Below are 24,872 nucleotides of genomic sequence, written 5' to 3'. Positions count from 1 at the left end.
AAAAGAGCCTTGCCAACTGGTTGCTGGGCATTTACAAAACTAGCCTACCCACCAATGACCTTTCTCATGAGCATGGAAAAGGCAGCACAGGTTTTACAGTTCAAGGGCAATAGCAGAAATGCTCACAGAACTCAAATCCTTCCAACAGTACCTGATACTGAGGAGCTTGGTTGGAGTCTTTGGTGCAGGAATGGTGACCTTCAGCTGCCCAGCTTTCAGTCCGATGTGGGCTTCGATTCCGGACTCATGGTATATGTTGGTGTTCATCTGCACGCCGTTTCTAGCAAACACAGGGATGTTCACTCCTATGTGAGTCACAAATTCAACTGCCACGGATGGTTTTGCAACCAGTTCTGCTTGGATCTAGAGGGTGGACACAAAATACAAAAAATATTTATTCCTATCACAGAAGTTTTCTTTTTGATATGGTAAATAGCAGAACAATCCCTTTCTATTCCTGGTGATGGGCAGATTGGCAGTGCATTCTCCTAACTGGTCTGTTAGAAAATAAACTTTGGCTCCTCGGGTGCAATGCCAAACCTGCAATGCACTGGAGGATGGGGACTGGCCGTCAGATTGATTTTGCCATGCCATGCTACTTCTGTACATAGGCTTCCCCACAGATGAATGGCTTTTCAGCCAGTTGTCTTGGTAGGACGTGGAACCACACGCCCAGAGGATGTGTGGATATGATCTGTTCATCAACATGTTTGGAACACAGCTTTTTGATGACTCATTTCAAGAACCAGAGCCAACATGAGGCCAAGATGCTTTGCTGCACCCATGTGACACATACACACACCCCTGTGTATCATTCTCTACTACAGCCTTTCTCAACCTTGGGTCCCCAGATGTTTCTGGCCTACAACTCCCATCATCCCTGACCACTGGTCCTGTGAACTAGGGATCATGGGAGATGTAGGCCAAAAACATCTGGGGACCCAAGGTTGAGAACCACTGCTCTACTAGGTCTGCAAGATGCAAAAGGATGCTGTGTGGTCCATTCCAATAAAGTCTTTGAGGGAACTAGAGCGCTGTGTACACAATAGAACTCCAATTGCACTCTCCCACCCTGTGGTTTTCTGCAACTGGTATTCAGAAGCATGTGGAGACAGAGCAGAATCATCATGGTTAGTAGGCATTGATAGCCATATCTTCCATAAAATCCTCTTTCAAAGCAATCCAAGTTGGTGGTCATCCCTGCAGCCAAGGGAGCCTTAAACGGAACCAGATCATTGGCTTCTCCAGCCCAGTATTTATCTACCCTGATGGGCAACTCCTGAGTCTCAGGCGGGGTGTGTGTGTGTGGCTTGTCTCACAAACTGTGTTCTGCAGTTTGACTTGCAGCTGTGCATCCTCATATGTGGAACTGCAACTAAGGTAACCACACACACAAAAAGAATTTAGCTTGAGGCTCAACTCTGGCATAAATTTAAGTCTGAATGCCTGGCTGCATCCTTATTGTCATTCCAGTCTAAAATAATGTTTTATAACTTTGTAACAGGCATGGAATTCTTGGCAGGGCAGTGGGGAGATGAGCATATCTGATAAAATCTGCAAGCCCTGACCTCCCTCCCCCAGTTTTATCTAAATCACTACACCATGGGTAGGCAAACTAAGGCCCGGGGGCCAGATCTGGCCCAATCGCCTTCAAAATCTGGCCCGCGGACAGTCCAAGAATCTGTGTGTTTTTACATGAGTAGAATGTGTCCTTTTATTTAAAATGCATCTTTGGGTTATTTGTGGGCCATAGGAATTCATATTTCTTTTCAAAATTAGTCCAGCCCCCCCCCCCCCAAGGTCTGAGGGACAGTGGACTGGCCCCCTGGTGAAAAAGTTTGCTGACTCCTGCACTACACCCTCACACCCTTCCCAAAACCTTAGTTAAGGGGGCAATGGGAAAAAGTCAGGAAATTGCACCACCTGTAAAGTGGTGCACTGCTTAGCAGCCTCAGAACACCACGTGCGTTACTTGCCAGCTTCTACAATAAGTTGTAAGCAAGGTAAGACTCACAGTCCTCGGTAAAATTTGCACTTTAGCCTTGGCTCCGGGAGTGGCTACTCCAGAGAAAGCAACCTTTAATGGCAATCCGGCACCTGTCGGCAGCTCAAATTCATTGTCCATGAAGATGTAGTGAACAAAGAGATCGTTGTCAATCCCCCCTGAGATGGCTTGGGCGATCTATGGGCAAAAAGATGAAAGCGTTTGTTAAATGATTATCACATACTTTCCCAAAGTAATTCGGAGGATGGTGATGATAAAGATGATGGTAATCTTTTTCGTTCTTCAAAGAACAGACGTTTAAAGAATATTGGAAAATGTTTATTGAATATATGAGGGGGGAGAATTGTGTACATTTGAAAACATGGGCAGGATTAAGATAAATTCAACAGTGTAAATAAGTTTTGATGGATGTAGTAATTGAATACTGAATGGTTTAGTTTATATAAAACATGCAGGGGTTTGTGTTATGCAAAATGAACCATGGAAAGAGACGAAGGGAAGTCATTGATATTTTAAGGTTCTTTAAATGAATATTCTAAAATGTAAAACAGAAAATGTAATAAAAATTATAGGGGGGAAAGATGACCATCATCATTCTCTCTGTGTCCTGTGATATTCATGCAAGTGACACTTTGCTACAGCCTTTTAATAATAATAATAAATAATAATAATAATAATAATAATAATAATAATAATAATGCTGCATCAAAGATGTATGGGAAATTATTTCAAGCATCTGATTTAATGAAGAAGTGGCTGCAGTGCAAGCCACAGGCCTTCATTATATACCTGAACCCACCCCCTAGGAATGGCCCTTCCCCATGCCCACTCACAATTGATCCCCTAGTTGAGTGGGCAGGTGGGATCTACTTCTCCAGCAGCAAGCTCAGCCCAGGGACCTCCTTTGTTTCCTGAGAAACTGCCCAAGGGGCTCCCCCTGTCGGATTATGGAAAACAAGGAAATGCCAGTCCACAATGGCACCCACCAAGAAGGGTGAGCGGTCTTGTATGAATGTCGTTTTTAAAAGAATAAAATAAAAGAATAAAATAAAATAAAATAAAATAAAATAAAATAAAATGTGTGTTGGGGAGCACAATTTGTATGAATACATTAGAGGGCGCAATGCTTTGGAAGAAATGCTCCCATTCAATGGTAGTCTCTGTCCCAATGAAAATAGCAGGCCAGGCCCCCCACTTTGCATCAGGACCTCAGTAGGAGAGGCCAAGAGTTAAATTCTCTTTTAAATGAAGGAGACAGAAACATGTACAAGGTGGTTTTCAGCATTTTGAAAATATACCTTCTCGGGCACTGTCTGAAGCGTGAGGAGGCTTTTCCGAATTAGATTTCCAAGCAGCTTGAAGTCACTGAGTTTCAAGTAGCCAAGCTCTTCCCCAAACATTCTCAGGTAGGCTCTGGCTTCAGGTGTTTCTTTGGAGGTGATTTCTCTGACCATTTTTTCAAAATTAAGCATGATTCCTTTCATGGGATCCTGAAAAATGTTTTAAAGAAGGCAACAAGTAAAACATCAACCACTGTCATAACCCTCTAGGATCACACGAGGTACTGATGGCTAGCAAAGCCCCTGTGGAATGTAGGATCTCATCTTAAAGAGGAATCTCTGCCCAAAATGGCCGTCAATATGATGGCAACATTTCTTACTCTGAGCAGGAAACAAATTTCCCTTTTTTGGTGTTTTCTGTATACTTTTGGTGCTTCTTGTCATTTTCATTTTTGAGAGCAGCTCCATGTACAGTATACCCTCGGATTATGTTACTCTTGAGTAATATAAACTTTGGACTGCGAAAGCAGCAAACCCAGAAGTAATTTTCCGGGTTTCACCACTCGTGCATGCGCAGAAGCGCTCTGTGCGCCGTGCGCATGCGCAGAAGCGCTCTATCATGCCGTGCGCAGAAGCGGTGCCTCTGGATACGGATTTTTCAGGGTGCACATGGACCCCTGGAATGAATTAAATTCATATCCAGAGGGTCCGCTGTACAGCCTTATGATAAAATGTGGTTTTCAACCACTACACTCCACAAAACTTATTCAAACATTGCTACAGGCTTGAAGGGTTTGTTTTTAAAAGCCAACAGCACCGTTTCACCTAGAAAACTGTGGTATACCTGATCTTGTGTTCCATCCTTGGCGTACCCAAAATATTTGAAAAGCACTTGAGAAACTTCATCTGGCACCTTGCCATCTACCCAATACAAAGCTTTTGTGGCACTGTCAGGGAAAAACCCATTCGGTCCAAACATGGCTTCTAGTGTCGGCTCAAAGCTTTTCCCATCCAAGCCGATCTGATGGAAATGAGAAAAAATAAAACAAAGCAGAGTGAGTAATAGAAGAGTATTTTTTTTTTCACCTGAGAACTCCAAGTTAATTGGAAGGGGGAAATTCTACAGGCAAGCCGCAAATGCATAAAATAGAGAGTTGAATGAGCAAGCAAGGGTCTAGCTTGCAGGTAATGCTGTCACTTAACTTGACTTCCCCTCAGTTGTGTGTTTTCCGACGTAACACTAATCGTGTGCTGCTGTTATGCTAGGTCATTGCATTCATGAGCCTTGTCTTCTGGTATCAAGATGTTAGCAAGACATAAGAAGAGCCTTGCTGGGTCAAACCAAGGTAAAGGTTAAAAAGGTAAAGGACCCCTGGACGGTTAAGTCCAGGCAAAGGCGACAATGGGGTGCAGAGCTCATCTCACTTTCAGGCTGAGGGAGCCAGCGTTTGTCCACAGACAGCTTTCTGGGTCATGTGGCTAGCATGACTAAGCCGCTACTGGAGCATGGAGGACTGTGACAGACGCCAGAGCACACAGAAATCCCGTTTACCTTCCCGCCGCAGCAGTACCTATTTATCTACTTGCACTGGCATGCTTTGGAACTGCTAGGTTGGCAGGAGCTAGGACAGAGCAATGGGAGCTCACCCTGTCGCGGGGATTCGAACTGCCGACCTTCCAATCGGCAAGCCCAAGAGGCTTAGTGGTTTAGACCACAGCGCCACCAGCTCCCTTTCAAGGGTCAGAGCAAAAGTCTATCTAATTCAGCATCTTGCCTTCTACTTGACCAATCTGCTGCATGTGAGAAGCTCAAAAGGCGGTTGTGAGGGTGATAGTCCTCCTTCACTGTTTTCCGCCAGTGATTTGTATTCAGAGATATACTGCCTTTCATACTGCAAGTAAACATACAGGCCATCATGCATATTGGCCATATTTTTTCATTTTTATTCTTGCTCCAATTGACAACTGGCACCCTGCCATTTCTTGCACCTTTTGATAGCTGAGATCTTGCGAGTGTGCACATGATTTCCAATTTCACCAAGTTGCTGTTATTTTGAATTTTTAACCTTTGTACACTGCTTTAAGGCTGAAAAAGCATCGTATAGAAAATAGTAGCACATAATATAATACAGTCGTACCTCGGGAGCCGAATGCCTTGGCTCCCAATCAAATTGGCTCCCGAACAATTGAAACCTGGAAGTGAGCGTTCTGGTTTTTGAACGATTTTTGGAAACTGAACATCCAGCGCGGCTTCCATGGCTTTCAGTTGGCTGCAGGACACTCCTGCAGTCAATCAGAAGCCACGCTTTGGTTTCTGAACAGTTCCAGGAGTCGAATGGACTCCCGGAATGCATTCTGTTAGAAAACCAAGGTACCACTGTACAGATACATTTATATGCTGAAGTCAATAATAGCAAGCAGACTGAAGTAAATGCTAAAAAAGCTGTTGTATACCTCAAACACATCTATGGGATTCAGTCCAGTCAACTGCAGTGTAGTTCTTAGCATGGATTCCTTAGGTACATAGCTGCTTGAATCAAACAGCAGGTCTCCTTCCAGTTTTCCTGAAATTGGGCCATTGGTCCATGGCAGAGACAGCGTCTTGGAAGCCTGATAATTTTGTGAAAATCTTCGGAAGTCTTTGGCTGGTGGAACCTGAGCTCCTTTAAGAGCCTCATTAATTTTTCCTCTGAGCCTGATGACATTAAAATAGAGTAGCAAAATTATTAATACAATCTTTTGTACAATATTCAGGTAGAATTCAGCTATGGTAGGTTTCTGGCATAAAAACTCCATTTAATATTTTTTTATTCACATCTCTTTAGGGAACGTTATACTTAATGGCTTAGAGTTCTGGTGCCTTACCAATGGGAGTAACAGGAATCTCACAAAGACCTTGAAATGTCAGCTTCACGGGACGAAAATATAAAGCACCCTCACATGTTGCCACATATAAAATGGGGTTTTGGTGCTGGGAGCCAAATTATATTGCAATTCCGGCAATGGTTCAAAAAAGGCAAAAATGGCAGCCCACTATCCCAATCTGGTCCCCTTACCTGAAATTTAGTGAGAGTCTTCCGTCTTCCAATGTAGCTGATTCCCTTCTAATTCAGCAGCACCACAGACCACAAAAAATGTGTAGCAATTTGTGCCATTATCCCTTTGATTACAACATGGCTGGAGAGGGGGCATTCTAGCTCTCATACACACCTTAGAAGTACTATTTTTCTAGGAAAAGAAGTGCCGGAACTCACCATGAACTCCTCCATTGTTCTCTTATAAACCTATAGCTCAGTTGGTAGAGCATGAGTCTCTTAATTTCATGGGTCATGGCAATGGCGCCCACCTGAGAGGTGCCAGAGCTGAGCTCCAGTGAGCTCTAGCTGGAAAAAAGCCCTGCACCTTAGTCAGGGATAGCCTGGTCCCCCAAGATAAAGAAGCTGGCTCTTACTAGCCTATGTAAATATCTACCTTATGGACTCTTGATTTAATACGATTATTCCATTAATCAATCATAGGTAAAAATTTGAAGCTATATCAACAGATTTTAAAACAATTACTTACAATTCAGTGTAAGGGTCTGTCGAATCTAAGATGTTGGCAATGTGGGAGGCTACAAAACTTTTCACTTGTTCATTCTTGTCCTTCTGAAGACTTTTAATGACTTTGGAAATGTCAGATGAGGAAGGGTTTCTCATCAGCATGAGATAAGCTGCCAGACGTTTCTCAACTGGTGAAGAAGCCTCCTGAAAGACCTTGGCTAGAACCCCTTGGTCCTGCAACAAGATGAACAAAGTAAAGTTAAAGAACAAAAAATGGCAACTAGAAATGGCTTGACTTCTGGTTTAGGAAACAATTGAATTTTCAGTTCTCCTCGTTTCCACACACAACATTTATTTTAATAATGAGTGATGCTGTTTGAGGTCGATCATAGCTGTAAAGGTTATCTGCAATCACCAGTGTGATTCAATGAGCCTCTTGCTTTTAAGTAGGAATGTACCTCGGGTTAAGAACTTTACCTCAGGATGAGAACAGAAATCACACGGCAGCAGCATGAGGCCCCATTAGCTAAAGTGGTACCTCAGGTTAAGAACGGTCTCAGGTTAAGAACAGTTTCAGGTTAAGAACGGACCTCCGGAACAAATTAAGTTCGTAACCAGAGGTGCCACTGTAATAATAACAACAATAATAACAACAACAAAACAACAATATTCTCTGACATTGCTACATTTAATATATAATTAGATTCCACTAGTTCTAATTTACACAAGGTCTGCACAGTTACGAAGAAACAAAATGTGATTTGTTTGTTTGCTTAAAGCATAATTTTATGGAAGGGAGGGGAACATGCAATACATTCTGTTTACCTCAGCAGTGATGCTCATTTTTCTCAGTGCCTGAATGGCTGCTTTCTGGACTGCAGGTGATGCTACATTACTTCTAATACACATTTTCAGAGACTGTTTCACATTGGGATTGGCATCTTCTATCACTTTTCCCATATTGCCAATGGCCTGTGGATCACATTAAAAAAAAGGTGAATATAGGGGCTTCCCTCTCCCAGCCAGGGAATATTAGCATGCAAACAAGGGCAAATGCATTTTTAAACTAAAATACAAAAACATACCCTCAGGGTCAGGTAGGTGAGTTCCTCATCTCCAGAGCATTCGTTGCTGATCTGTGACACCATAAAATTAGCAACATCATTTATTTCTTCTGTCACTATCCTGTTGCTATCATAGAATCTGGAAGAAAGGGAAATCGTATCAAAGATTTTTAAAGCTGCATGGAAAACTTAGGTGCTAAGATGTTAATTGCAAGCCTTAACAAAATGCATTTTTCTCCTAGAAGAAAAAAGAAACTTCCCATATTTAGATATCTTTTTCTATAATAGACTTGCATTTTGCCTACTTAAACAAAGAGCCTGTTGATGCCATTTGACTCCATTGTGACCAGGAATGACAGGAGGTGTATCTAACAACTTCTGGAGACATAACACTGAGGAAGCCTCAGATTTCTCCCTGATTTTGTAGATCACGATTATTTTTCTTCTGCCGTATCTGGTTAAATATTTCTTAAATACAAACAGTATTTATATGGCTGACAGCTTATCAGTAGTTCAGTAAAATTAATCAATCCAACCTATACACTGAAACTTGCATATGAACAATAGCTTTCATGGGGAAAGCACATATTCTTTATGTTTACTCGGTGCGTAAATGTGGTGCTGGTGTATTCCATTCCACTGACTGCAAGGGGAGAGGGATAAATACCCCCCCCCCAAAAAAAAGAGATAGCAAGGGAAAGCCATTGCACCAAGCTGGTAGGGCTTAGAAAGGGTGGTAACTCTGCCATGGAATTTCCTCAGGGCAACCATAGTTGTCAGGCTTCAGGGAATCAGCTTCCTCCTGCCCCCCGCCCCCCACCTTGGCAGTAGATAAGCAGAACAAAGGAAAATGAGTCTTCTTACCAGTTAGAAACTTTAATGATCACAGCGAGAGAACAAAGAAGCCATTTCCTAGGAATGGCGGTGCTCCCAATTAAGGATCACACCCCCTTACGTCCCTAGTCACCCACGTCACTCCTACATCTTGTAACCTGAGTTTGTACCCTCTGTGCTTTCTGTTCTGCCACTTTCTCAGCTCTTTTTGATTTTGGAGAGAGCAGATGAATGCTTTCCAGAGACAGTGAATCTGTTAACCCTCTCTCTCCCAGTGCTTCTTCTCCTAGCTGTTTCCCATCCAGTATTTCCCAGCTTCTGCCTTCTGAACTATGCCCCTCTGCAAACCACTGATCCGAATCTATACTGTCCTCATGCTCCTGGGAAGATTCAGGATCTGGATCAGGAGCAGGGGGAGGGGGAGGCTCCCACCATTCCTCCTCAGTGCAGCCTTCCTCAGCACAGTCCCTGACAATAGCACTGCTGTCAACCAGCTAGTTGGCTAAAGGTCTTTTAGACAATACTGTAACCACATTATATTCCTTAAAAAATCAATTTCAGGTCAAAAACACACCCAGTTGCCACATACCTGTTAACGGTGTGACTCAAAGCATAAAAAGAAGCTCGGCTTGGGCGATACTGGGCCGCGTTGAGGATTTCCCGTATCCTTTTCGTGCAGGGTGAAGGCAGCAGCGCCAGGCTGTATGTGACGGCATCCAGTACAAGTGAATCAACGTTGCCTGTCCTCAGGACTTGGAGGATCGCACCAAAGCACTCTGGGGTACCGCACTGAGTCAGAGCCTGTATTGTGATCGAACTGAAAGGAAACAAACCAACAAATTTCAAACCTGACATAAAGGATTTGACACCATCATGGCACCATCATTATGTCATCCATACACAGCCATTTATTGTTATTTCTGGTACTTCTGCTCCTGTTAACTTTTATACGTACCCACCATTCTATAGAAATGTGCTAATAAATGAAAAACAATGACCATGTGTGTACACACACTAAATTATCATAACACAGCAGATGCCCGCCAATACATTTGGTGGGTGGAATGGGGAATGCTGCGCCAGTGTTGTGTGACACTTTGCCTCCAACCAACCCTCCCCAGCCTAATGGAAATGGGGTTTGGTGGAGGCAGCGTGTTTGGGATGGATGAAGGAGTGGGTAGAATTGAAAGATGCAGGAATTTTGTACTTAGAAAGATACAGCCGAGCTTTTGGATGGCATAGCTACCTGTACTATGATAAGACTAAAGTGCACAAGGGAGTCTTTAATCATGTGATCAGGAAGAGCCTCTATAATGTTTGGACAAGATATAAAGAACTTTGAAAAAGGAAGACCGCCATGTTGGCTATCCCCAATGGAGGCAGTTAAAAAAATTAAACATGGGGGGGGGGGAAATGGGGAACACCCAAAGATCTCCTTGAATTCGAAGACTTTTAATTTAATTATAAGACTTTTAAAAGAGGAAGAATAGTTACAGATCAGTTTCAGTGTTTTCAAGTGAATGAGATTTTTGGGAAGGACAAAGAGAGAGGATGTATCAAGGGGGGGGGGGCGGATCAGAATTTGGAGGGGAAAGACCATATTGGGGAATAACAAAAAAATAATATCTAAATTATATAAAATCTTGTTAGAATGGGAAACTAAAGATGAGCTGGCTAAGGCTGCTATTATACACTGGGCATCAGATATTGGACATAATATTAAATTCTTGGCTTGGGAATTTGGAATGTGGAATAGAATGGTAATTTTTTTTGGCTTGCTGTTTGATTTAGGAGAATATATTAAAGATGCTTTATAAGTGGTATCTGACCCAAATCAGGAAGTCCCTAATTTTATTTTCACCTCTGTCATGAACTCAGTGGCCTCTTGAATTTTGATACCGAGAAGAAAGGTTTCGTTCTGGATCATGGGTGTATTAGACTATCTGATGGAAGGTAAATGTTTAATTGTTGTCCTTGGGACCTCTGCAAATAAAACCCCATGTTGGCCAATATTCTTTCTCCCACACTTTTGCACGGTGCATACTCTCGACTTCTGTCTTCCCATTGCAACACCTGAACAGTGGACTATTGCAACAAAGCTTTTGACCAAACAACCAGTGAGCTGCTTTCACTGTGACTGCTTCCATATTTACTCAGTTCCTGTTGATAAACTACCTGGAAGTTTCCATCATCTTTGGCACCAGAGGACCCAGAGTAGCATTGTGTAAGCCTCTCAGTCCGGTCACAAATCTGTAGAAGAGACTGGCTCTTTTCTGGTTCTGCTGGGAGACGGACAGTTTCTGCAGTTCTTGAAGGACTCTCAGAACAGCATCACCATGCCTGTGGGATTTGGCCTCCACACTCTCTGAGGACAAGCCCCTCTTTACCAAGCCATTGACTGTAAAGAAATGCATGTTATCTTTTTAAAAAAATGCTTTTTATTGAGTTTTCTTTAACACAAACAAAACAAAATAAATACACTAATGTTCTACAATCTTATGTACACTTTTTTTTCAACTCTCTATCGAGCACGGACTTCCCTCCCTCCCTTCAGAGGTTTTCATATTAATCTTCCCTTTTTTCACAAATTCTTAACATCCTCCTGTCCATGTCATAAGATTTATTTTAATCCTACTACAGTCTTTAAACTTCTGCAATTATTACGTATATATTCCACAAATTTACTCCATTCACTTCTGAACTGTGTTTCCTCTTGGTTACGGATTCTGTGGGTCAGTTTTGTTAATTCCACATATTCAACCATTTTTTGTCTGCCACTCCATTAATGTTGGTATTTCCTGAGTTTCCCATTTTGGGGCTACTAAGATTCTGGCAGCAGTTGTAGCGTACATGAATAATCTCTGATCTGCTTTTCTTATTTCATCTCCTATCAACCCCAGCAAAAAAGCTTCTGGTTTTTTGGGAAAGTATATTTGAACAGTTTTTTCAATTCATTGTAAATCATATCCCAAGAAATGCATATTATCAGAAGGATGCTGTATGTTTGCATTGCTGGGACACCCTCTACACCCCCCCCCAAATAATGCCTTGCAAAATATAAACATGCTGCTCTAGGCTGTATCCCACAGTGACTTAGTGTCAATGGAAAACACTGGCATGGGATAATCTGTTTTTGTTGACCTACCATACCTACTGCAGATCCTTGGGCTCTTCAGAGATCCCTGGGCTCTGCTTTTCAGAGTTGAGGGACCCTCTCAATCACTATAGGTAATGGCATGGAGGGTAGAGACCATTGGCAAAAATTGTGTGCTTTGTCTTGTGCCAGTGGCATTGCTTTCTACTGGAGAAAAGTCACCATTGGATACAACCTTTCATCTTGATCTTACATACACCCCTGGGATAGCTCAGTCAATAGAACATGAGACTGTTAATCTCAGGACTGTGGGTTCAAGCCCCATGTTGGGCAAAAGATTCCTGCATTGCTGGGGGCTGGACTAGATGACCCTCATGATCCCTTTCCAACTCTACAGTTCTGTGATTCTATGTTTATTTTTGCATAAAAAACTCATCCATGTATTCTCAGTGTTTCTGTGATAAAACCAACTCGTATTGGTCATGGGGGTTATTTTTTATATAACTACGATTTTCTTTTTTTATTATTATTAATTTTTTATTAAATTTTGACATAAATATATTTCACAAACATACAAAAGACAAAATGAAAAAGAAAAAACAGAAAAAGAGAAAAAAACAAACAAACAAAACATGAAATACATACAACTTTGATGACATTGATCGACTAAATTAAATTAAATTGTTGATCAGAAACACATATGTACTTATAGAAATCACAGTAGGCATGAGATAACGCTTACTACGTAAAAAGTTTTATTAAGGAATAGACACAGCAGATAGATAAACAAGATAATAATTTCCGAAATCGAGATAAATGGAAGTCGATCAGTCGATATAACTACGATTTTCAAAGAGTTCAAATTATCAGGTTGTGAAACAGCAAAACCTTCATGCTCCCCAGTAAAAAATAGCCTCATTGTGACAAAATGTCAAATAATTTATGGCCTTCTGAGCCCTTCAAAACAACCTTACATGGAAACTTTGAGTTAGCATGAAGTTCCCTGATTGTCTTTTCAGAAGCCCTACATTGTGTGGTGCTCATCTGATGGGTACGGTCTCAGTTTGTTCATATTATCACTGGTATGTGAAACCCCTTTGCCTGATAGGTTGGGATTTTAAACACAGGTGGATCCAGGAACATGTCTTCGTCACATCCAGCTGTACACACCACAAACATAGCATAGGTTTCTCCTTTTTTCTTTATATATTGGGAAATTGCATGTAGCCAGTGCTTAGCCTTTCTCTACATTTGTGAGTTTGAACACTTAAAATCCCTTGCATTACATACGACCCATAGGAAACAGATCAGTCTGAGAGCAATTTCTTAAAGCCTTACCATCTATGTCTCTGTTGTTGGTTTGTACGGTGTTTTCAAGTTTCAGAAACTGTTTGACTTTGGACATCATGCCATACTGTTGTCTAGTGGGCAATAAGGGGGAAAAGAAACATTTTTAAATGCAAAGTTGTATACAATACACATATTTCAACCACAGCCTATAACCCTAATAGGGAAGGGGTTAAGAGAGACATGACATGGAACCTACTTATATGATGAAGGTAGGAACAAGTGCTCTTCCGTGCAGGTTGCCTCAGCTACGTGCTTCTTCGCTGCATCGATGGTGTACTCACAGTGCTGTTTGCTGCTTATCAGGGTGGACATTGGCGTATTCTGCAAAACACAAGGGTGGCAGAGTTAACTTACTGTTTGCCCTAACAAAACAAATTGCACTGTAGCCATTCCCCTCCACCAGCTGTACTGTCACCTATATTGGCCTGCTAAGTGTGGCAAGGGAGGCTGGCCACTTATCTACTTCCCTGTATTTCTGATCAGGTGCGTCACTGATCAGGTAAAAATGCTCCCCATTGCATGGCAGGATCATGCTAACCAAGCAGTTAAATGTACAATGTAATAAGTTAACACTTTACAAATGTCCAGGTTTCAAGAACACATACACAATCTTATTCCAGAGGCAGAATCATCTAATGGTTGGATTTTCTTTTGGAGGGCCTCTATTTTTTCTCCTCCTTGCCCCCAACTCATCATGCCTCAGTTTAACCTGTGTTTTTCTGCATAAGCCTTAGGCTCACCTCATTATTTGGGTGAGGGCCATTTCTCCCACCTAAGAATGAAGCAACCTACAGAGTGGATTTAACCTCATAAAAATACTTTCCTTCTTTTCTTTTTAATTTAATATCCATCCTGAGGGAGAGTTATGGGTAACTTACAAACATGCTTCTTGCATTGTGAATCTTGGTCATATAATAAAATTGTTTTATCACTCTAGGGTTAGGAAAGACTGGTTTCCCGTATATTGATAAGCTGGAAGTCAAGCTTTGCCTGTGATGATAATAATATCCGGAAGCTGGTAGTATCAGAAATACAAGCTAGTCTAATACTCATTTCATGCTCCTTACCAAGCCTTTAACTAGGGCAAGTGGGCTGACATAATTTCTGATGGGGCTGAAGTTTTCACAGGATTTCAGGTTTCTTCTGACTGCAATGTCTGCCGCGTTGCTGCCTTTCCTGCTTCTTATTTCAATGTCGCTATCGCATTTTCCATATACAGTATCCTAAGGAGAGGAAAATATACATATTGTTTGCGTCTCCAACATCATTTGAAGCCTAACTGAGAGACTTCCCTGATGATCCAAGGTTGGCTTTTCCATTGGGAGAAGGTCCTTTCATCTTGGCCATTCAGCTAGGTTTCACTACATAGATGAAAGGAAAATAAAGTGATGGATGACTATGCAACTTACCATAGAGAGTGTTTGGGAATTGGCGTCTGTCTCCATGGGCACCATGAGAGCCGAGATTATTCCTCTCTTGATGTTGAGTATGTGCATAGGCTCATTGTCCTCAGGGTACAGCTGGAAATTCTTCCCATCTTGAACACTGAATTTCAGTGCATACCTGTGCAAAACAAATAAAAACAACTTTTAGGGGAAGAAATGCAGATGTTCCAGCTTGTCAATATTCTTTTCAATTGTGGTGGCACTTTAGGACACTCTATTCTACTCTATTCCATTTCCTCTCCCTTTCTGACAGCTCTGTGTTTGTGTCCAAAATATGATTTCAAAAATCCTAAAGAGACAACTATGAGGTGAGCATTTAGATTTGCTCCAGTATCTTGTGTTTTAAAATTAACAATTCACTCTCTAGTTGCATCTTGGAGACACCACTGCTCTGTGTAGCTGCTATCATTCTCGACAGATGGCAGAAATTACAAGAACTATGGCCTCTGAATAATACTTGTTAGGCTAACAAGTAGATAGAGAGCTGTCATGCTCATGTCTAGCTTGTGGAGTTTGGAACAGACAGGGTTAAAACTCCGTGGTGCCCTGCATCTGGGAGGGGCCGGAAGCAGGGCTTTACGTCACAGGCTTTGTCTGTGAGAGTTACTTTCAGTTCTACCGAGAGACGCTGAGAGACACAGCTAAACAGACAGGCTGTGTCTGTGTGCTTTTGGAAGCACGGAGAATGCAGGAAAACTCCGATGGAGAGACTGATTTATGGCTTGTAAATAAACGCTTCTAGAGATAAGAACCGATCTGTCTTTTGGACTTGATTTATCCCTTTCTCACATGGACTCAGGACTGCTGCATTATTCTGCTAGGCCAGCTCAGAGCTTCCAGGGATACGGAGCTGAACTGGGAAGCTTGCTGGACCCAATATTCCGGACGGGGAATTTATTTTCATTCGCAATATTTATTTTCATCCTCCAGGCATCTTGTTGGCCACCATGAAAACAGGAAGTTGGAGAAGATAGGCCTTTGGCCATTATCACCAGGACTCTACTTATGTGTTCTTAAAGGTAAAGGGACCCCTGACCATTAGGTCCAGTCATGGCCGACTCTGGGGTTGCGGCGCTCATCTCATTTTATTGGACGAGGGAGCCAGCATACAGCTTCCAGGTCATGTGGCCAGCATGACTAAGCCGCTTTTGGCAAACCAGAGCAGCGCACAGAAATGCCGTTTACCTTCCCTCCAGAGCGGTACCTATTTATCTACTTGCACTTTGACGTGCTTTCGAACTGCTAGGTTGGTAGGAGCTGGGACCGAGCAATGGGAGCTCACCCCATCATGGGGATTCGAACTGCCAGCTTTCTGATCAGCAAGTCCTAGGCTCTGTGGTTTAACCCACAGCGCCACCCGCATCTTAGGGCTCATTAAATATCATTTAAGACAGCTGTTCTTACTGGGACATGTCAGCAGCAAACTTATCCAAGTTCCTTGACTTCTTCAGTATAGGCCTTCCCTCAGGGTCAATTCCAGACACCTCCCGGAGGGAGCAGTGGCTTGTCCTGAGGATGAAATTGCATAGTTGTGGGACTTCCAGCTCAACCTGAAACAGAAAGAATGTGATATAAGCCGACACGAGATTTTCTGCAACCAATTAAATTAACTGCAGGTTGAGGGATTCTTATTAACCAGTGATAATGTTCTCTTAGTTTTGGGTGGATGGCTATGCAGTGTCAGCAGAAATGATGCCGGTGGCTTGGGGCAAATAAACTAGCAAATAAGCAGGAATGGATTAGAATCCAAATCAAATGGGCAACCTTGTGGTTCCCAGATGGTAGAAATGAGAGACACTGGTGTTAGGGGCTATATATTCAAGGGCCTGGGGTCAAGAAAATAAACAATTGAGATTGATGTAATAGAGATTCAGAACTATTCTCAGGCTTCTACCAATAGATAAAGCTTGTTACCAAAGAACATAACCTGCTTGTTTTTCTCTAAAAACGCAGTCGAGGCCTAGAGTCAATAACTGCAGCCAGCCATCTTCCCAAGCAGATTTTGGGGAGCAATTGGCTTCACCTCCAAATACTAACTCTCCACCCACCACAGTACTATTTGTATGTACTTTGCCACAGAGACCCTTGTCATTGTTCATGTGTCTTTCTTAAATATTTTTAATTGGCATTGTTCCTTCTTCCTTCTTACCTTACACTGAATTTTGGAGCCAGTGTGTGAATCTGCCGTTCCTGTTACGCCGCTTGCTGTGTCCGCTTCATAGTTATAGACATATTGCCTCAAGTGTTTAAATCTGGTTGTGTCTCCTACAAGGCATACATGAGGAAGTAGATTTTTATTAATTTTTGCATACATCTACGTAGGTGTAAAAACACTGCGGTATTCTCTTTCACACTCAAAGTTCCTTTGACTGCAGTCAGAAACTTGAATGAGTAAATGGCAATAAACTGTCAGTGCTGGATACAGGAAACTATCTATCTATTTGTAACACACTTCGGTATTTCTTATGAATTAGTTAAATGGCTCTGGGCGGTATGGTAAAACGCAATCAACTTTTAGGAGTCATGTGAAAGTGTTTTAATTAATTGATGGATTGTCCAGAAACTGGAGTATATGGCAGAGAAATGACAAATTTAACAAGCAAGGTGTCAACAGTATTAGTATTATAAGAATTTCCATAGAACTGTCACTGTGTGACCTACTTAACCTTTCTTGTCTCCTTTAATCTCACAACAACCTTCTGAGGTGGATTAGACTAAAAGATAGTCAAGTGTAGTGTTGTGATTGCTATGTCGGATTAGTACTGGAGAGACACTGGTTCAAATGCTACGCAGCTGTGAAACTCACTGGCTAACTTTGGACCGGTGAACACCCCTTTACCTAAACTACCTCACAGGACTGTTGTGATAAAATGGAAGAAGATCTATGTATATTGTCTCCAATCTCCTTAGAGAAACTGCAAGCGATAACAAGTAAGCTTCATAAATGCAGTCCTTTTTGCTGCTTGTGCCAGTTTATAAAGTGAATCACACTTTGGAATGCTGCAACCAATTCATGTTCTGTGATTGAAATCTGTTGCACATCCCCAATTTTTTTTAAAAATTTTTTTGAACAACTGCATTATATAGATACAGTGGTACCTTGGTTCTCAAACATCTTGGTTCTCAAACGCCTTGGTTCTCAAAACGCTGAAAACCCGGAAGTAAGTGTTCTAGTTTTCGAATGTTTTTGGGAAGCCGAACGTCTGATGAGGCTATTGGCTGATGTTTCTGGGGCACCTGCACTAATCAGAAGCTGCGCCTTGGTTTTTGAACATTTTGGAAGTCAAACGAACTTCCAGAACGAATTAAGTTTGGTGCTTTTGTTTTTGCTATTTAATTTGCGTTTTTGTTTTTGAGGCTTTTTTTGGTTAATTTGTTTTTGTGCCTGTGTGGAACCCAGTTCAGCTACTGATTGATTGATTGTGTGACTGCGAAAATGGATAAAAGCCCCCCAATGGCTGTCATCAGTGAAGGTAAGAAAAAAATAATAATTTAAATTTTTATCATCTACAATACTGTCTTATTTACTTTATAGTACAGTACATTGAATATTGCTTTCATTTTATGGATCAATGGCCTTGTTAGTTACTAAAACTCATGTTAAATTGCTGTTGCAGGGGTTGTTGTTTTTAAAGTCTGGAACAGATTAATCTGTTTTGCATTACTTTCTCTGGGAAAGCATGCCCTGGTTTTGGCACAGACTTCTGGAACAGACTAAATTTGAGAACCAAGGTACCACTGTAGTAGGTGGCACAGAACAACCTTTGTGTAAGGTGTGGACTGGTTTTGGACTGTCTCATCCGTCCGCCCTCAACACCACAGACAGCATATACCACATCATCTACAAATAGATTTCAAACCACTGTTGTGTGCTCTTCACAACTTTCAGGGCACCTTTCTTTCCCTGTCAGTCGAGAAATGGAAACCTGACAAAATTCAACATCATTTCACTATGATTATAAAGAGATAAAGACAGCAAAGTGAAGGTATCCCTTCAGAGTGAATTTGGAGTTTGCTAGTGTGTGTTTTTTAAATTCGTTAACATGCTAGGTAAAGGTAAAGGTACCCCTGCCCGTACGGGCAAGTCTTGACAGACTCTGGGGTTGTGCGCCCATCTCACTTAAGAGGCCAGGGGCCAGCGCTGTCCGGAGACACTTCCGGGTCACGTGGCCAGTGTGACATCGCTGCTCTGGCGAGCCAGAGCCGCACACGGAAACGCCGTTTACCTTCCCGCTGGTAAGCGGTCCCTATTTATCTACTTGCACCTGGAGGTGCTTTCGAACTGCTAGGTTGGCAGGCGCTGGGACCGAGCAGCGGGAGCGCACCCCGCCGCAGGGATTCAAACCGCCAACCTTTCGATCGGCAAGTCCTAGGCGCTGAGGCTTTAACCCACAGCGCCAACATGCTAGCGTAATACAAAACAGAACCAGTATTTTCAAGCAAGAGAGACACAAACGCCTGCATGTTAACTGGGATCCTGAATGTGCTCTCACATGAACAGGGGTCCTGAGGTCTGGATCCCGAGGGATGGGTCAAAAATAGGATACCTACTGCACCCAGACTTGTGAGCACTGGACTTTTGCTGCATGAACACAATATTGAAAAGATGGCCAGCACACTGAGTTGTCCAAGTGCAGCTGCATTCTTGGGGGAAACTCATTCCAGACAGTCCCTTTCTCTGCAACAAGCAATTGGTGCTACCAGCTCCAACCATTTGTTCATCTGCACAGATTTTTGCTCATTGCAATTACTTTGCAGCCCACTGCAGTTAAGTAAGAGGATCTCTGGTTCCAGGCCTCTGCCAACAAACCACTTGGTACATATGGATGACTAAGTGAAACCAATCAACTATTAGTGTTTCAGCCACCAAACTGACATTTAACCATATCTAGTCCCGTAGTCCCGTAGTCCCGTAGACGCAGGGACGCAGGTGGCGCTGTGGGTTAAAGCCTCAGCGCCTAGGACTTGCCGATCGAAAGGTCGGCGGTTCAAATCCCTGCGGCGGGGTGCGCTCCCGCTGCTCGGTCCCAGCGCCTGCCAACCTAGCAGTTCGAAAGCACCTCCGGGTGCAAGTAGATAAATAGGGACCGCTTACCAGAGGGAAGGTAAACGGCGTTTCCGTGTGCGGCTCTGGCTCGCCAGAGCAGCGATGTCACGCTGGCCACGTGACCCGGAAGTGTCTCCGGACAGCGCTGGCCCCTGGCCTCTTAAGTGAGATGGGCGCACAACCCCAGAGTCTGTCAAGACTGGCCCGTACGGGCAGGGGTACCTTTACCTTTACCTTTACCAAGTCCCGTAGAAGTCCACTTACTCCTATAGGATGACAATAGGTCTTGCTCAACTGGCTCATCCAGACCCATCAAAACCTGCATATTACCACTGAATTGGAGCAAATGGCAATTAGGTTTCTGCAGACTGGAGTTTGCCCCAATTCAGTGGTAATATGCAAGCTTTCCCGGGGGAAAGAACCAAGATCACAAAAAAACCCACCAGCTCAAAAACACTGGGTAGCACAGCACAAAACAAAATCTAAATGAGCCCTACCTTTTACACAAGCTGAGCTAAATTTTACTCTGAGTAAACCTATTAAAATCAATGGACCTAACTTAGTCATGTCCATTAATGTCAGTGGGCTTTCTCTGAGTAAAACATAGTTGATCGCCACCCAAGACAACTTTTTCCTATGCTCACTATATCACTGAGCTATCCAGGAGAGAATTAGTATTTACTTTACTAATTCCTATGTACTATTAAATTTAGATACAACATCTGTAAAAACTTTGTTTTTATGAAGGTATATATACAAAACAAGATAAAACTGAGAAATGCTGAAAAATGCGTAACAGTTCTCTAAGCTGGGTTGGAAAAAGTAAGTTTGGCAGCAATCCTAACTAGGTCTATCCAGAAGTTTGTCCCGGCACCAGATTTAGGGAGTGCGGACAGCTCTCCCGCACAGGGCACTAAGCCCAGAGGACCCCAATTTTTGGCCTAGAATAGGACTCCATATTATGAAAGATTACCAAAGTTCACCCCGGTAGGGCCTACTGGATTCCATGGGGCCTATTTCCAGGTAAGTGGGGTTATGATTGCAGCCTAAGTCATGAGTCTCTGCAGACGGCGCTAAAACACCATATTAGGAAAGCAGAGCTTATCAAGGGACAGAGAGAAAAACACCAACTCAGCAGATACTTTGACCCTCAAAATGAACATCAAGTATCTAGCCAAGGAGTTCAGGACAAACAAAGTACTTTACAAAGGTTGCTCATAAACACTTCCTGATCCCTTGACCCTGTCATTTTCAGGCTACCCACTCCAATGTTTTATTTTCCGGCAAACACTATATACATTTTAAGGAGTGTCTGTGATTTGGGACATTTGCAAGGCAATAGTGACAGTCAGAGGAAGGCTACTGACGGCCAACATTCACTGAGTTTTCAGGCATTCAGAAATGTTGTCTGAAATTAATGGAATTTGCATATGAATGTCAAAAACACATCACATTTCAGACATTCGCCAAGACACTTTGGTACATTCTGATATTTGGGGTAACACTAGCTAAGAAGTAGACAAAGAGTTCAGTCATTTGTATATATTGGATAATATAGACATAATTTCTCAGATCCACGCCTGTAAGCCCCACTACACCATAAAGAAATGAAAAGTCGGCTGACAAGAAGCAAGGCAAGACAAAGGGAACCCATGATTAAAAGTCAGAACCAAAACTGCTGCCTTTCACAACCATGTTGGAAGCTATGCTTCTCCTTTACAGTTTCTAAGTGCAAAAGAGTTTTGCACAAGTAAGGATCCCATAATATAATGGTATCATTTTGGGGTCCCATGGGCCCACTTGCAAAGCAGAGAAACTGTTGTAGGTATATCACACACTCGCCACAACCAAGAATACAGAACAACCTGTTCTGTAGGCTACAGAAAAGTGCTTCTTTCAAGCTAACTTCAGCAGCGGAAGGAGGCATTGAAGAGTCACAGAAAGCCTCTGAGATCATATGTGTGCCTGCAGGCACCATGCTGGTGATCACTGTTTTAGAGGAAGGGATCAGGAAGGCATATAGGCATGCATGTAACCCCCCTCCATGCACACAAACCCGCTTCACAACATATTTGGCAGGTATAAGAGCCAGCAAAGAAAAAATACTGATTGATTTTATTGAATTTATATACCCACTACTCTCAGGGTGGTTCACAGAATACAATCAGATTATAAGACCACAAAATACATAATCAAAATAAAAACAACCACCACCCAAAAATCACCTGATTCGATCGTTTCTATTGACCCCCATTTCATGTTTCGGATAGGCTGTCGATCTTTACAATTTTGGAAGCCCATCACACACATTTATGCATTTTGTCTATATTTGTCATCCTCCCCACTTCCTGACCCCAAAACCCCAATATCAATTAAAACTAGATATACTGCTTCGGGGAGGTGAATGGTTAGCAGCCCCTGCAATCATCCCTTTCTAGCCAGTTCTAGCCAGTTAGCAGTGCGTGATGATGTCTTCTTGGCTTGCCACTCAGAACTCTGCTACATATATTTGTTTGCAGCATATGAAACCCAAACCCCAGAATTCATTGAGCAGAAGTTTTGAAAAACCAGGAAGAGAAGAAGAGCATAAAAGACCAGATAAAAATTGCTTACTTGAACAGCCTGGATTTGAATTTTCAGGCCCATCTTCTGCAAAATAAATTAAAACAAAGGACAACTTCAGTTCCAATTATATACCAGAGGAACAAAATACAGTACAGTCCCCTTGTAAACAAGCCGTTTATTGCTGTTGACCCACTTGAGCAGAAATGTTCGCTCAAGCAGTTTGTGGATTGAATGATAAAGCTGCGTTGACTCTGATTTTTGTCTTTGCTAACAAGTAGACAATTTATTGTGTTGGTGAGGGATAATGCTTCAGTCTGAAAAATACAGACCTTCAAGAGCGGCATGGCTGGTAAATGAATTTATTGCAAATAGTCCTCGTCAATAACTGTTCTCCATCAAAATATACATTCTGCCTCAGGCTGCTTAGACAACTGTCAGCTTTGAAAGGGTAAGTGCTGCTAAAATATGCTTCCTTTCCAAAGGCTGTTTTGCTATGAGAATGAGTATGTGATTTGCCATATGCTTCTCTGTCTGAAATGTTGAAAAGATCCATTTGTGTAGCGTAACATGTATATCAAATAGCTGATGAATCCACATTGTCGATCCAGAGAAAGCAATGAGTTACACTGAGCATCGAAACCCAGTGGAGAACCTGATCCTGCTAAAGTGCTATTTTCTTTAGTGAGTGAAGAAGAATGCAAAGGTATTAGATGCAGTCCCACTTTCTGAAGAATGCAGGTCCACCAAGCAGAAAGGGAAACTGATCAGAGGCAATAATATCACTGTTTCTCTCCAAACAATGGGACTACTGAAGCAACTTTACATCCCAGTCTGAAGCATGCTGACAGAACAATCCTACTCAGAAGTAAGCCCCACTGAGTACATTGTATGTGTGTTCAAAATTCCCAGGTGATTGGTCATAGGACCGTAGCCTTACTTTGAGGTCAACTGAAATCCACAGAGGTTTCATCTGGAAAAAATGTGTTAGGGATCAGGATGCCAGCCTGCGATCCTGAACCCAGTTCCATTTGTTTGAAGCCACTGACTTAAATGGGACTTTAAAAAGCAAAGGTAGCAATGTTAGTTTCAGTCAAGGGGAAAGCTCTCCAAAAGCAATGGTTGGGCAATACCTTTGCTAGGACTGATGCCCAAGTCTTTCTGGGTTTATTCTGATCCTAATGGGTCTTGCACCTTGGTAAATGCGTTTAGGATTGCAACAGCCTGATGGCTCAGTCCCATGCATGCTTAATTCTAGAACAGGTCCTGAAAAGTCCAAAGGGGGCATTCTCTTCTCAGAAAGCATGCATAGGACTGTTGCCTCAGTGCGTGTTCTTGGGACAAGATTGTAGCTTCATATTTCATCAAATGCTCTACACAGTGAGTTACACTGCGGGTTTAATTCTTAAACTGCAGAACTTGGAAAGCTCATTCACTATTTGGTGACATTTTGGTTGTTTCAAATAAAGGTATTTTCCAATTAATTATGGGCTTTTTATTATGGTCCAACACATATTCCTTTCCATTTACTTTTTTTGATCAATGTCATAAGTCACATTGGAGACTCTGGTTTAAAAACAACAACAGCAGAATGCACTCTAATGAAGACACGAAGGAGCCTTTCAACAGACATGTATTTCTGTCACCAAATGCCATCTAACTTGTCACACCGCAGCTGACAAAACCTCAAACTCCTCCTTAAAGGGGTAAAAAGCTAAGTAAGCAGAAAACACAGAGTGCCTGGTATGTGGAATGAACCAGGCATGTACCAGCAGAGTGAGCATGTCTAGATCAGATTTTCATAGATCCACAGTCTCATCAATAGATAACCATCCCTTATGGGAACAACGGGCCATTGCAGTCTATTCACCACTTCTCTATTAAATGCAATATCTAGGGACTGTCTTCAAAAGGGAAGACCTTTCCGCTCCACCTCCACGCTAAATGGCAGAAGCTACTTACGTGCCAAGGCAGCACTGCTGAGCAGCAGAAGCAGCCAGAGCTGTGGGGGTCCCATGTTGACCCTGTGGCTGCTCTGCCCTCTCCTCTCCTTCTTCTCCCAGTCCAGCGTCAAAAGGGAGTCTGAGCGTCCCCACTTGGACCTGCCTTTAAATAGTCCGTGGGAAAGCAGCTGAGCCAAACGGTTTAGAAGTTCAGAGCAAATTACAAAAGGTCCAAAGGTTAGAGTCCTGGATCCTCTCCGCAAGAGCTGTGGGAGGCTCATCTGGGCTGGTTCAGGCAGCAGAAGTGTGCAAAAGGCATGAAAGGGCAAAACAGTCCCCTGAGCTTCCTGGTTCATTCATATGCCATCTTACAAATGCACCCGTTTACCTGGGTATCTTTTGCATACAATGTTGGGTATATTTTCCAGACAGTATGATAGCATTAGGCATCCCAAAGGACTTTCCCCCATAGCTGTCAACTTTCAGATTTGAAAATAAGGGATCAGCAGCCTCACCTGTCCCAGGGACAGTCTACGGGATATCTAACAATCCGGGATAGCAGCGGGAAACGGCGCTGGAATAAGGGAATTTCCTGCAAAAAAAGGGAAGGTTGACAGCTATGCCTTTCCCACTCAACTGAGTGGAGAACTACATTTGAGGAATTAGGATCCTTGACTTTTAGGAAACATCTGAAGGCAGCCCTGTA

At 42.6% G+C, this 24,872-nt stretch overlaps 1 protein-coding gene across 1 annotated transcript in view; it reads right to left on the bottom strand.

The window, feature by feature from the left end:
- Window positions 1–24,320, bottom strand: part of APOB (apolipoprotein B) — a 48,057-nt gene extending 23,737 nt beyond the window's left edge. Inside the window, exons 1-18 of the mRNA XM_079969601.1 lie at window positions 24,186–24,320; window positions 22,275–22,310; window positions 16,764–16,879; window positions 16,019–16,164; window positions 14,579–14,732; window positions 14,237–14,392; window positions 13,366–13,490; window positions 13,158–13,240; window positions 10,901–11,123; window positions 9,315–9,542; window positions 7,913–8,030; window positions 7,653–7,799; window positions 6,850–7,061; window positions 5,740–5,980; window positions 4,130–4,306; window positions 3,304–3,495; window positions 2,015–2,182; window positions 152–363 (exon numbers count right to left, since the gene is read on the bottom strand). Of these exons, the coding sequence (XP_079825727.1) occupies window positions 152–363; window positions 2,015–2,182; window positions 3,304–3,495; window positions 4,130–4,306; window positions 5,740–5,980; window positions 6,850–7,061; window positions 7,653–7,799; window positions 7,913–8,030; window positions 9,315–9,542; window positions 10,901–11,123; window positions 13,158–13,240; window positions 13,366–13,490; window positions 14,237–14,392; window positions 14,579–14,732; window positions 16,019–16,164; window positions 16,764–16,879; window positions 22,275–22,310; window positions 24,186–24,240 (2,789 nt within the window). The 5' untranslated portion in view covers window positions 24,241–24,320. The remainder of the gene's footprint in view (window positions 1–151; window positions 364–2,014; window positions 2,183–3,303; window positions 3,496–4,129; window positions 4,307–5,739; window positions 5,981–6,849; window positions 7,062–7,652; window positions 7,800–7,912; window positions 8,031–9,314; window positions 9,543–10,900; window positions 11,124–13,157; window positions 13,241–13,365; window positions 13,491–14,236; window positions 14,393–14,578; window positions 14,733–16,018; window positions 16,165–16,763; window positions 16,880–22,274; window positions 22,311–24,185) is intronic.
- Between the last annotated feature and the right edge of the window lie 552 nt (window positions 24,321–24,872).

The sequence above is a fragment of the Podarcis cretensis genome, assembly GCF_951804945.1.
Source record: "Podarcis cretensis genome assembly, chromosome: 3".
NCBI lineage: Eukaryota > Metazoa > Chordata > Lepidosauria > Squamata > Lacertidae > Podarcis > Podarcis cretensis.
The sequence above is the reverse complement of the archived record's forward strand: the minus strand, read 5'-3'. Positions and strand labels throughout refer to the sequence as shown.